This window comes from Macaca thibetana, chromosome 13 (genome assembly GCF_024542745.1).
Source record: "Macaca thibetana thibetana isolate TM-01 chromosome 13, ASM2454274v1, whole genome shotgun sequence".
Taxonomy (NCBI): Eukaryota; Metazoa; Chordata; class Mammalia; order Primates; family Cercopithecidae; genus Macaca; species Macaca thibetana.
The window spans coordinates 32588224-32601514 of record NC_065590.1 but is presented as its reverse complement, the minus strand read 5'-3'; the positions used below and the strand labels follow the sequence as shown (position 1 = coordinate 32601514).

The 13291-nt window shown below is 45.0% G+C and overlaps 1 protein-coding gene across 2 annotated transcripts in view; it reads left to right on the top strand.

Annotated features, from left to right (window-relative positions):
- INO80B (INO80 complex subunit B) overlaps positions 1 to 13291 on the top strand; it is a 327102-nt gene that overhangs the window by 311452 nt on the left and 2359 nt on the right. The window contains exons 2-3 of one of the 2 annotated variants that reach the window (XM_050754492.1): positions 12661 to 12864; positions 13095 to 13287. In XM_050754492.1, coding sequence (XP_050610449.1) covers positions 12756 to 12864; positions 13095 to 13287 — 302 coding nt within the window. In that variant the 5' untranslated portion in view covers positions 12661 to 12755. Of the gene's footprint in view, positions 1 to 12602; positions 12865 to 13094; positions 13288 to 13291 lie in introns of those variants that run through there. The other variant, XM_050754491.1, reaches the window with a different exon arrangement.

Sequence of the window (13291 nt, the reverse complement as noted above, 5' to 3'; positions counted from 1 at the left end):
AGGCTTGAGCCACCGTGCCCAGCCAAGGACCCCATCTCTTAAAAAGCATTACAAATATATATTACTTTTTATTTTTTATTTTTTTGAGACAGAGTCTCGCTCTGTCACCCAGGCTGGAGTGCAATGGCATGATCTCGGCTCACTGCAACCTCTGCCTCCTGGGTTCAATCGATTCTCCTGCCTCAGCCTCCCGAGTAGCTGGGATTACAGGTGTCTGCCACCACGTCTGGCTAATTTTTGTATTTTCAGTAGAGACGGGGTTACACCATGTTGGTAAGGCTGGTCTCCAACTCTTGACCTCAGGTGATACACCTGCCTCGGTCTCCCAAAGTGCTGGGATTTCAGGCATGGCCCATGCCTGGCCAATATTATCTACCTACCTATCTACCTACCTATAGATATAGATATAGATATAGATATAGATATAGATATAGATATAGATACAGATATATCAGCTGCTTTGCTGGATGGCTGGACTTACCCAGCTGGACTTATCACTCCCTGCTTCCATAAAAACAGGGTTCCCTTCTTGCCCACTCCGGGGAAAGCCCAGTGGAAGAGAAGGAAATGGTAAAGAATTAGCTTGCTGACCACACATAAAGGGATCTCCTGAAGGTTTCAGAACACAGACAGAACTTGAGAAAGGGTGAGGCTCCTACATAGCAGGCTGGCTGGACCCAGAGACATACCAGTCTTGAGCTCTTAGAGAGTCCAGATTAGAAATTTCTGCTACAGCAAATCATTCAAGATTCTTTTGGAAAAGCTGACTGAAAACTACTAAAGCAAAAGGGGAAATGTATTGGCTCCTGGAACTGAGCCAATACAAACAAATGAGCCAGGGGTCAAGCTTTAGATGCGGCTTGACCCACTCATTGAGTGTCAGGAAGATCCCGTCTCTTCCCAACACTTGGCTCTACTTTCCTCCATGTTGGCTTCACTCTCTACAGTGTAACGAAATTGCTGCCCAAAATTCTGGGTCTACATTTTTTCAGGCTTAAATTCATCTGAAAAGAGCATCTGTTTCCTGAGGCTCCTACACATGTCTGGAATTCACTGTGAGACATTTAGGATCATTCATCCATCCCAAACCAATCACTGGAGTCAGAGGGTGGCCAGATATGAACCAATTGCTGTGGCTAAGGAGGTTCTAGGTGCCAGCTGGCCAGGCCTGGGGTCACTTGCCCACTCCTGGAGACTAACCAGAACCCAGTGAACTGGGAGGGAGAAGGTGGGGGAGGGTTGTTTCCCAAAGAATGTTCCAACCACTACCACCAGAAGGTGAGAGAATGGAAATGAACAGGAAAAACAACGAACATCCCCTACACACAAAATTTTATATGGAGAAGAGAGTTCTTCTGGTCAGTAGGAAAGGCAGATGAAAAGATTTATAAAGTCCATGGCATCTGAGATTAACCACAAAAGATGTGTGAGGGGAATGAAAGGGAAAGATATTGTTCCTTAATTTCTTCAAATATTCATCATCACTCATCTGAACTGTAAGCCTTCCAGGGAGGGGCAGTCTGTCTTGTCCCCAGTGCCTGGCACATAGCAAGTGATCAATTAACATCAGTTGAAGTAAATAAACAAAGGAGAAGCATGCAGATTTGCGAGTCCTTGACTGAGATGTGCCATCCTCTTGGACTAAGACAGTTCATTTCAAATGTTTGCTTTTAAGCAACAGAACCTTTTTTTTTTTTTTTAATGAAATCTTACCTGAAATGTGTGAAATCAAATCAGAGCTGCTATGATAGGAATAGGTGCTGGAACCTCATGCCTTGTCTACCCACAGGTGCTCAGCCACTCCCTGCTCCCGCAGTGAACACAAGCTCTATGGAAGAGTTTGAAAACCCCTGGCCTGGCCGGATGCAGTGGCTCATGTCTGTAATCCCAGCACTTTGGGAGGCCAAGGCGGGCGGATCGCAAGGTCAGAAGATCAAGACCATCCTGGCTAACACGGTGAAACCCCGTCTCTACTAAAAATACAAAAAATTAGCCGGGCGTGGTGGCGGGCACCTGTAGTCCCAGCTACTCAAGAGGCTGAGGCAGGAGAATGGCATGAACCCGGGAGGCAGAGCTTGCAGTGAGCCGAGATTGCGCCACTGCATTCCAGCCTGGGTGACAGAGCGAGACTCCGTCTCAAGAAAAAAAAAAGAAAAGAAAAAGAAAACCCCTGGCCTGAGACCCAGAAAGGAGGCAGAGGAATGGAGGATCTTCGAAAAGGAGGTTGAGCTCAAATCCTGCCTGAGAGTTTGTACTCAATGTGGCTGAAGATTTTGGGGAAGGAGGGACATGATCAGGTTTATCTTATATTATATAATATATATATTTATATTATATATATATATATCACTCTGTTGCCTAGCTGGAGCAAAGTGGTGCCATGATAACTCACTGCAGCCTCGAACTCCTGGGCTCAAGCAATCCTCCTGTCTCAGCCTCCTGAGTAGCTAGGACTAAAGGCATGCACTGCCATGCGAGGCTAATTTTTAAAATTTTTTTGTAGAGACAGTATTTTACAGGCTAGTCTTGAACTCCTGGCCTTAAGTGATCCTCCTGCCTCAGCCTCCCAAAGTTCTGGGATTACAGGCATGACCACTGTTCCTCAGCCCAGAATTAACTTTAGAGATTTTAATTTGGCAACCTTTTCCATAAATCAGTTGGAGGAGTTGTGACTGGAGTCAGGGAAGCCAACTAACACTGCACTCAACTGAGGGAGGAGAGATAAGGGTCAAAATTTCTATGTTTTTTTTTTTTTTTTTGAGATGGATTCTTGCTCTGTCACCCAGGCTGGAGTGTAGTGGCGCGATCTTGGCTCACTGCCAGCTCCGCCTCCTGGGTTCATGCCATTCTCCTGCTTCAGCCTCCCGAGTAGCTGGGACTACAGGCGCCAGCCACCACGCCCGGCTCATTTTTTGCATTTTTAGTAGAGACGGGGTTTCACCGTGTTAGCTAGGATGGTCTCGATCTCCTAACCTTGTGATCCGCCAGCCTTGGCCTCCCAAAGTGCTGGGATTACAGGCGTGAGCCACTGCGCCCGGCTGGATTTATTTATTTATGTATTTATGTAGGTATGTATGTATGATTTTTATTTTTATTTTTGAGACGGAGTCTAGCTCTGTCCCCCAGGCTAGAGTGCAGTGGCGTAATCTCGGCTCACTGCAACCTCTGCCTCCCAGGTTCATACGAGTCTCCTGCCTCAGCCTCTTAAGTAGCTGGGATTACAGGCACGTACCACCACGCCCGGCTAATTTTTCTATTTTTAGTAGAGACGGGGTTTCACCATGTTGGTCAGTCTGGTCTTGAACTCCTGACCTTGTGATCCACCCACCTCGGCCTCCCAAAGTGCTAGGATTACAGGCGTGAGCCACCGCGCTCGGCCAGATTTATTTTTTAAGTTAAATTTTCATTTGAAAAATATTTGAAAGTACATGTACAGTTTTTTAAACACTATAAATGCCACTGTTTTTTAAATAATGTAAATGATGAAAACAATGAATAAAAGTATGCCTTCCCCACCCTCAATTATTCCACTTCCAGAAGAAAACAGTGAGACAGTTTGGTGCATTCAAGTGCTGAAGCTCACACCAGCAGCTCGTGTTGCTGACTTTTCTGGAATTGGGCATGCCAGTTGCTAAACATTGCCTTAATTAAAAATTAAATTACCGGCTGGGTGCAGTGGCTCACGCCTGTAATCCCAGCACTTTGGGAGGCCAAGGCAGGCAGATCACAAGGTCAGGAGTTTGACACCAGCCTGACCAACAAAGTGAAACTCCATCTCTACTAAAAATACAAAAATTAGCTGGGCGCTACTTAGGAGGCTGAGGCAGGAGAATTGCTTGTACCTGGGAGGCGGAGGTTGCAGTAGGCCGAGATTGGGCCACTGCACTCCAGCCTGGGCAACAGAGCAAGGCTCTATCTCAAAAAAAAAAAAAAAAAAAAAAAAAAAAAAATTAAATTAAATTACATTACATTACATAAACATATAGCTAAATAAATTTTATTAAAGCAAAGGTGATAAATATTCAAAACTCATCACTTCCTGAGTATTTTACTGCATTTCACTATGAGGTCTTGAGTAGTTTCCATCTGTAGTATCTGTATGGAGGGAATGCTATATATGCCAATGCACATCTCTTTCCAACTCTGTATTCAGTGATGTCTCATTTGAAATTGGCCACGGTGGGAGTACTTACACAACAGAAATAGGTGAACATAACAAATTCAGCTTGTTGTTTGTTTGTTTGTTTTCCCCAGGGAGCTTTTGTTGAACATTTACCAACATGCCACTGGTTTGGTGCACAGTCTTTCCAACTTTATCCTTTCGTTTATGTCTGTATCTGTATCTCCCCAGCTACGAAATAGATATGTGGGAAAGGGGCTGTGGGTCACCTAGGGTTCAAATCATCTTATATTTCTGCACAGTTCCCCACTGTGGACAGTATTGACAGAATGAGCTCTAGCCCCTTTATGGTAGTTGGAGAACATTTATTCTTCTTCCCACTTTTTCACAGCCTAAAGGTAGGTACTTGGCCTAACCCAACTAACTGGAATGTTTCCAACTGGACTTTGAATATTGAGGGAGTGCAGACAAGACCTAGCCAGAGTTCATGATATACACTCAGTGCACCTGCAGCACCTGAGAAGGGCGTAGCAATGCCAGTAGAAGATTCTCACAGCAAGTTCAAGTGGCCTGACTTCAGTGTGGCCTTGGCATAACTTTAGCCATAGGTTCGTGCTGCCTGGCCTCCTTTGAATCTTGCTTCTTATCCAGAGAAAGTATGAGACGAGCCCCAGAACATTTTATCCAGGGAAATTTGAGTCTCACTTCTTATCCAGGGAAAGTACAAGATTAGCCACCTGGCATGGTGGCTCATGCCTGTAATCCCAGCACTTTAGGAGGTTGAGGCAGGAGGATCACTCGAGCCCAGGAATTTGAGACCAGCCTGGGCAACATAGTGAGACTCTGTCTCTACAAAAAATAAAAAAGATTGGGCGTGGTGGCTCACGCCTGTAATCCCAGCACTTTGGGAAGCTGAGGCAGGTGGGTCACTTGAGGCCAGGAGTTCAAGACCAGCCTGGACAACATGGTGAAACCCCATCCCTACTAACAACACAAAACAATTAGCCAGGTGTGGTGGCAGGCACCTGTAATCCCAGCTACTTGGGAGGCTGAAGCAGGAGAATTGCTTGAACCCAGGAGGCAGAGGTTGCAGTGAGCTGAGATCGCACCATTACACTCCAGCCTGAGCGACAGAATGAGACTGTGTTTCAAAAAAAATGAAAAAAAGGCTGGGAGCGGGACTCATGCCTGTAATCCCAGCACTTTGAGAGGCCGAGGCGGGCGGATCATGAGATCAAGATCACCTGGCCAACATGGTGAAACTCCATCTCTACCAAAAATATGACAATTAGCTGGGCATGGTGGTGCACACCTATAGTCTCAGCTACTCGGGAGGCTGATGCAGGACAATCGCTTGAACCCGGGAGGCAGAGGTTGCAGTGAACTGAGATCGCGCCACTGCACTCCAGTCTGGTGACAGAGCGAGACTCCGTCTAAAAAAAAAAAAAATTAAATTAAAACAACAAAACAAAACAACAACGACAAAAAACTACAAATAAAAAAGTAGCCAGACATGATGGCACTAGCCAGTCATCCCAGCTACCTGGGAGGCTGACAAGGGAGGATCACTTGAGCTTGGGAGATTGAGGCTGCAATAAGCCAATAAGCCATGATCGTGCTACTGCACTCCAGCCTGGATAACAGAGCAAGACTTTTCCTTAAAAAAGAAAAAAAAAGGCCGGGTGCGGTGGCTCAAGCCTGTAATCCCAGCACTTTGGGAGGCCAAGACGGGCGGATCACGAGGTCAGGAGATCGAGACCATCCTGGCTAGCACGGTGAAACTCCGTTTCTACTAAAAAATACAAAAAACTAGCCAGGCAAGGTGGCGGGCGCCTGTAGTCCCAGCTACTCAGGAGGCTGAGGCAGGAGAATGGCGTGAACCCGGGAGGCAGAGCTTGCAGTGAGCTGAGATCTGGCCACTGCACTCCAGCCTGGGTGACAGAGCGAGACTCCGTCTCAAAAAAAAAAAAAAGCTCAAAGAATGTTGGAGACATGTCAAAATGATACAGAAACCAGCTTAAAGGAATACTCACTGGCCAAACCTGTGAGAAATTTGAACATCAAGCCAGACGTGGAGGCTCCTGCCTGTAATCCCAGCGCGTACGGAGGCCAAGGCAGGAGGACTGCTTTTGCCTAGGAGTTAGAGACCAGCCTGGGCAACATAACCTGAACCCTACAAGAAATTTAAAAAATTAGTTGGGCAGGGTGGCACATCCCTGTAATCCCAGCTACTCAGGAGGCTGAGGTGGGAGGATCAGTTGAGGCCAGCAATTCGAGGTTGCAGGGAGCTATGATTTGGCCACTACAATAGAGCTAGACTCTGTCCACCTCTAAAAATTGAGCATCATAATAAGTAATGACAGCAATGGATTACAACTCACTGCTTAAAATTGGAACCCATACTGAAACAAATAAATATATATGTAAATATAAGGAGAGAAAGCTCTTATAGTAGAATGCTAACTAATACATGTAACTGCAATAATGGAAATAGATCACCATTTGGCAATTATTATAGTAGAGTTGATTCATACACTAGTCATCAATGGATACAATGCCTGGTGGGTGAAGGTTTGATGGGGAATGGGATATTAGGGTAGTTGCAGAGTATTTCCCAGAAAATACTTATTAGTTGGAAAGGTAAAAATGGCGATGTTACAGTGGAGGAAATAGGCAGACAGCATCTTGACCAGGTGATCAAGGTTAATATCATCAGTGGTGGGAAAGGCTGACATCATGGGCCTCCCAATATGACACACTGAGAAGAACACAGCATAATGTTTTTGTGGGCCGGGCACGGTGGCTCACGCCTGTAATCCCAACACTTTTTGAGGCTGAGGGAGGAGAATCACTTGAGCCCAGAAGTTCAAGACTAAACTGGGCTTGAACTTTTTGAGACCCTGTCTCAAAAAAAAAAAAAAAAAAAAAAAGAAATCAATTTTTTGTGTGTGTGGTGTTCTTGCCAAGAATTTATAAGTCTAGGCCAGCCATGGCGGCTCATAGTGTAATCCCAACACTTTGGGAGGCCGAAGTGGGCAGATCACTTGAAGCTAAGAGTTCAAGACCAGCCTGACCAACATGGTAAAACTCCATTTCTACCAAAATATACAAAAATTAGCTGGGCATGGTGGTGCACGCCTGTAGTCCCAGCTACTCAGGAGGCTGAGGCACGAGAATTGCTTGAACCCAGGCAGCAGAGATTGTAGTGAGCCGAGATCATACCACTGCACTCCAGCCTGGGTGACAGAGCAAGACTCTGTTCAATCAACCAATCAATGTATAAATCTAGACCTGAGGAAACACCAGACAGACCCAAGTTGATGGCCATCCTATAGAATTAAAGACTTCTACTCTTTAAATTTGTCAAGGTCATGAAAGACAGGATAAGAGTGAGGAAATGTTCCAGATTAAAACAGATTAAAGGGACTTAATTTAAAAATGTAATACATGATCCTAAATTTGGATCCTGGATAAAAAGAAAAAGGAGGACCAGGCACAGTGGCTCATACCTATAATCCCAGCACTTTGGGAGGCTGAGGTGGGTAGATCACCTGAGACTGGGAGTTCGAGACCAACCTGACCAACAGGGAGAAACCCTATCTCTATTAAAAATACAAAATTAGCACATGCCTGTAATCCCAGCTACCCAGGAGGCTGAGGCAGGAGGATCACTTGAACTCGCGAGGCGGAAGTTGCAGTGAGCCGAGACTGCGCCATTTCACTCCAGCCTGGGCAACAAGAGCGAAACTCCATCTCAAAAAAAAAAAAAAAAGAGGCCAGGTATGGTGGCTCATCCCTGTAATCTCAGCACTTTGGGAGGCTGAAGTGGGTGGATCATGAGGTGAGGAGTTCAAGATCAGCCTAGTCAACACGGTGAAATCCCATCTCTACTAAAAATACAAAAATTAGCTAGGGATGGTAGCAGGCGCCTGTAATTCCAGTTACTTAGGAGGCCAACGCAGAGAACTGCTTGAACCCAGGAGGTGGAGGTTGCAGTGAGCCGAGACTGTGCCACTGCACTCCAGCCTGGGCAACAGAGTGAGACTCTATCTCAAAAAAAAAAAAAAAAAAAAAAAAGGGAGGTATTTCACAGTTTCACTGTTGCTGAAATTTGAATGGTGTCTGGATTAATGTTGTATCAAGTTAATTTCCTGATTGGGACAGTTGCACAAAGCTTATAGAAAACTGTGCTTGTTTGAGGGAAATACACACTGAATGATTTAGGAGTGATATGACATCATGTCTGCAACTTGCTCTCATATTGATCAGAAAAAGAATAATGATGTAAACCAAAAATAAAATTCTGAGTCCCCCAACCATGTTGGGTCATTCCATGTTAACCTGAAAAACTAGTATGGGCCATGATGGGAAAGGGGGGGCTGGACATGCCTTGTTATACCCTCCTCCCTTTTGTAAATACTGTTATAACAGACTCTTTAAGTCTGATAAGAAACATTTACAATGTATTCTCTCTGAAGTCGGCTACCTGGATGCTTCACTTGCATGATAAAATCTTGGTCTCCACAACCCCTTATGTCAACCCAGACATTCCTTTCTATTGATCCCAAGTCTCTAGACAATAATTTAACTCTTTTTTTCTTTTGAGATGGAGTTTCACTGTTGCTGCCCAGGCTGGAGTCCAATGGCTTGATGTCAGCTCACTGCAACCTCTGCCTCCTGGGTTCAAGCGATTCTCTTGCCTCAGCCTCCCCAGTAGCTGGGATTACAGGCATGTGCCACCATGTCCAGTTAATTTTTGTATTTTTAGTAGAGACGGGGTTTCAACACATTGGCCAGGCTGGTCTCAAACTCCTGGCCTCAGGCGATCCACCCGCCTTGGCCTCCCAAAGTGCTGGGATTAGAGGTGTGAGCCACCGCAGTCAGCCAATAATTTAATTCTTTCAACCAATTGCCAATCAGAAAACTGCATCTACACAATACCTGAAAGCCCCCACCTTCCAGTTGTCCTGCCTTTCCAGACCAAACCAACGTACATCTTACATGTATTGATTGATGTCTTATGTCTCCCTAAAATGTATAAAATCAAGTTGTAGTCAGATCACTTTGGGCACATGTTCTCAGGATCTCTTGAGGGGTGTGTCAAGGGCCATTAGTCACTCATATTTGGCTCTGAATAAATCTCTTCAAATATTTTAGAGTTTGACTTTTCATTGACAATGATAATGGGCATAAACACAGATAAATGTTAACAATTTCAGAATCTGCCCCACCCCCCAACCATGTTGGGCATTCCATGTTAACCTGAAACACGTGGAATGTTTAAGGAGTTAAGAAAGTTTTGGCCCGGCACTGTCGCTCACACCTGTAATCCCGGCACTTTGGGAGGCTGAGGCAGTAGGATCGCTTGAGCTCAGGAGTCTGAGACCAGCCTCGACAACATGGCCAAACCTTGTCCCTACAAAAAAAAAAAAAAAATAGAAGAATTAGCTGAGCATGGTGGTGTGTACCTGTAGTCCCAACTACTTGGGAGGCTGAGATGGGAGGATCACTCAGGCCTGGGAGTTTGAGGCTGCAGTAAGCCATGTTTGCACCACTGCATTCCAGCCTGGGAGACAGAGCTAGACCCTGTCTCAAAAACAAAACTAAACTAAACTAAATAAAACAAAAACGTTATTAGAGAAAGTTATTTGTATTCATCTTGCAATTTTTCTGTTTGAAGTTACTTCAAAATAATTGTTTAAAATAAGACTAAGAAATCTTTCAGAAAGAAGAGTGCCTCTCAGCCTACAAACATGCTCAAATCTCTCTCACTGTAAACAAAGCAAAACTAAAAACAAACAAAATAATGAAGCCAGTTGTCACTTACTGTTGCCACTTCCTCCCTACTGGGCATCATGATGCACAGGAAACACCACTGGGCCAGGTGTCAGGAAGCCTCTGTTTGAGTCTGGCTCTGCCACTCCCTAACTTTGTGACTTTGGCAAAAACATTTCTTTTTCTAAGCCTCAGTTTCCTCATTTATAAGATGGAAACAATGGTATCTCCCTTATGGAGATGCTGTGGGGGCCAAGGGAAAGAAGGAATATAAAGGCAGGTTATAAACTCGAATATATTCTACAAATACGAATTGCAAGTGATCCCTCACTGTAACTCCCGGTGAAAAGAGTATTGCCTTCACACCGTGATAAAAGCCATTCTCTTCTTGGAGCTCAGCCTGCCCTCTGAAGGACTGTACCCAGCTGATCACAGCCTTAGTCCCTTGATACTTTCTGCCTCTCCTGACCTTCTCAACCCTGTCTGGCCCCTCTGCTCGGCTGTGCAGGACAGGTGCTCACTTGTTTCTGTTCCTGGTTCTTTTCCTATTATCTACTTACTCTTTCTGGGTGTCTCATCTGCTTCCATCACTTGGGGACCTCCAGTATTACGCTGATGACATCCCCACTCATACTTTCATCCTTGGCTTCTCTCAGCTATTCCACCTCCACCCAGGCATTCCCACAGGCACTTCAAATTCACCTTGGGCAAAACTAAATAATTCTCTTCTTAACTTGCTTCTCTTCCTATGTTCTCTTCCTTACTGAAAATACCATCTTTTTTTTTTTTTTTTTTTTTTTTTTTTTGAGACGGAGTCTTACTCTGTCGCCTGGGCTGGAGTGCAGTGGCACAATCTCAGCTCACTGCAAGCTCCATCTCCCGGGTTTACGCCATTCTCCTGCCTCAGCCTCCTGTGTAGCTGGGACTACAGGCACCCGCCACCTCGCCCGGCTAGTTTTTTGTATTTTTTAGTAGAGACGGGGTTTCACCGTGTTAGCCAGGATGGTCTGGATCTCCTGACCTCGTGATCCGCCTGTCTCGGCCTCCCAAAGTGCTGGGATTACAGGCTTGAGCCACCGCGCCCGGCCTGAAAATACCATCTTCCCACTAAATACTTGGGCTAGAAACCTATAAATCACTTATTATTATTTGCTTACTGAAGCATCTACTATGTGCCTGTGCCTGCTGATACCCTAGGTATCGTGCGTTCTTGATTTCCTCTATTCCTTGAAAGAGCCCTCATGGGGTGGATCCTACTGTATTCCATCTTACAGAGTTGGATTCTGAGGTTCAGAGAGCTTAAATAATTTTAAGCCCAAGGTTGCATAGCTAATAAATGGTGAAACTGGGATTTGATAATAGGCTTGTCTGACTCCAAAATCCCTTTTCGTAATCACATACTACATGACTTCATCCTGGATTCCCCCAATATAATTGCTCATTGATTCTTAGTAATTTTATCACTGAAATGTAAGAGACAAGAGGAATGAGTTCTTTCTTTTTTCACTGCTGTTACCTTGCTCAGACACTCATATATATTTAGATATATGTATATAGGTGTTTTTTTTCCAATTATAAACGTGATATATATTGGCTGTAAGAAAATACATTACAGATCTAGATAGTGAAAGTTCCTAAACCCCAACTTCTACAGTTAACCAATATTAACAGATATACATTCCTCATTTTTTTCTATGTATTTGCTAGTATATTATGCTTTTAAAAATCAGATCACATAATCCTGAAATTTACTTTTCTTTTCTCTTTTTTTTTTTTTTTTTTTTTTTTTTTGAGACGGAGTCTCGCTCTGTCCACCAGGCTGGAGTGTAGTGGCGCGATCTCGGCTCACTGCAACCTCCACCTCCTGAGTTCAAGCGATTCTCCTGCCTCAGCCTCCAGAGTAGCTGGGTCTACAGGCGCGTGCCACCACGCCAGCTAATTTTTTTTTTTTTTTTTTTTGTATTTTTAGTAGAGACGTGGTTTCACCATATTAGCCAGAATGGGGAATTCACTTTTCTTATTTCATGTATCAACACATACAAACCTACCTGTTTTTATATCTTTTTAAAAATGAGGTAAAATATACACGTTTTATACAAAATTCAAAAGACGCAAAAGGGTATAATAATAAAAAATAGGTGGCCATCCACCCTTGTTCTCCATCTGCTCATCAGCAAATGACTCTTACCAATTTCCTAGGTAGCCTTCTGGCGCGCCTCATTTCTTTTCCAAGCTACTTGACATCCCACTGTATGGATATACCAAGTTCATTAGGACACTTAGACTGTTAAAATTCTGTGTCAATCTCATTAATTACTTATCACTCAACTTTTCTTAGCAATATGGTGTTCCACATTGTACAGCTGCACCGTAATTCATTTATTTATTCCCCTACTTATGAAAATTGAAGTCTAAATACCTAAGAGCATGTGCTTTGCTCTGCTCTTAGGGCACTCGTGCTGTTTAAGCATTTCGGCCATGTGTCATCAGTATAGTTTATGTATTCCTCCACCCAACTGTGAGTTCCTCAAGGACAGGGGCGGTGTTCATATTCATCTTTGCATCCTCTTAGACTAGCTTCCCGCACTTGGTCTGGCGTATACATTCACCAAACTCGAGTTCAATAATTGATTCACCCGCGTTGAGTTCTGAAATCTAGTGTGGGGAGGCGGAGCCAGGGGAAAGCCCTGCCCATCTGGGCGGTCCCGACCTCAGAGGGACCGGAACGTTAGTTGGAAGGATTCTTGTTTCTCAGGGACGACTTTGGACGCGAAGCGTGCCCCGCACAAGGATGGTTGCTACGAACGGGAAGTAACTGGTTATTTTGCTGGCTCCAGTTTTTCCGCGGGGCGGAAAAGGCATGTCTGCGTGTGTCCCAACCATTTCTAGTCCCGTTTCCTTGCAGGACCTCATGAGTAAGCTGTGGCGGCGTGGAAGCACCTCTGGGGCTATGGAGGCCCCTGAGCCGGGTAAGCGCGGATAGATCAAGCAATTTAGGCCGTGTTAGAAAAGAAGTCCCGTTCTTTCTCCTCGGAGAGTTCAGGGTACTTCGGCCACAGGTGGGAAGGAGAAAGGCGGTGCTGTTGTTATGGTAACAGAGAGTATTGCGGAAAGGGTGGGATCGGTAGGGGCTTAGGTTATTCAGGGCTTCCCCTGCCACCCTCCGGCCGAACACTGTCGACAGGCGTTCCTTCCGCAGGAGAAGCCCTGGAGTTGAGCCTAGCGGGTGCCCATGGCCATGGAGTGCACAAGAAAAAACACAAGAAGCACAAGAAGAAACACAAGAAGAAACACCATCAGGAAGAAGATGCCGGGCCCACGCAGCCGTCCCCTGCCAAGCCCCAGCTCAAACTCAAAATCAAGCTTGGGGGACAAGTCCTGGGGACCAAGAGGTGA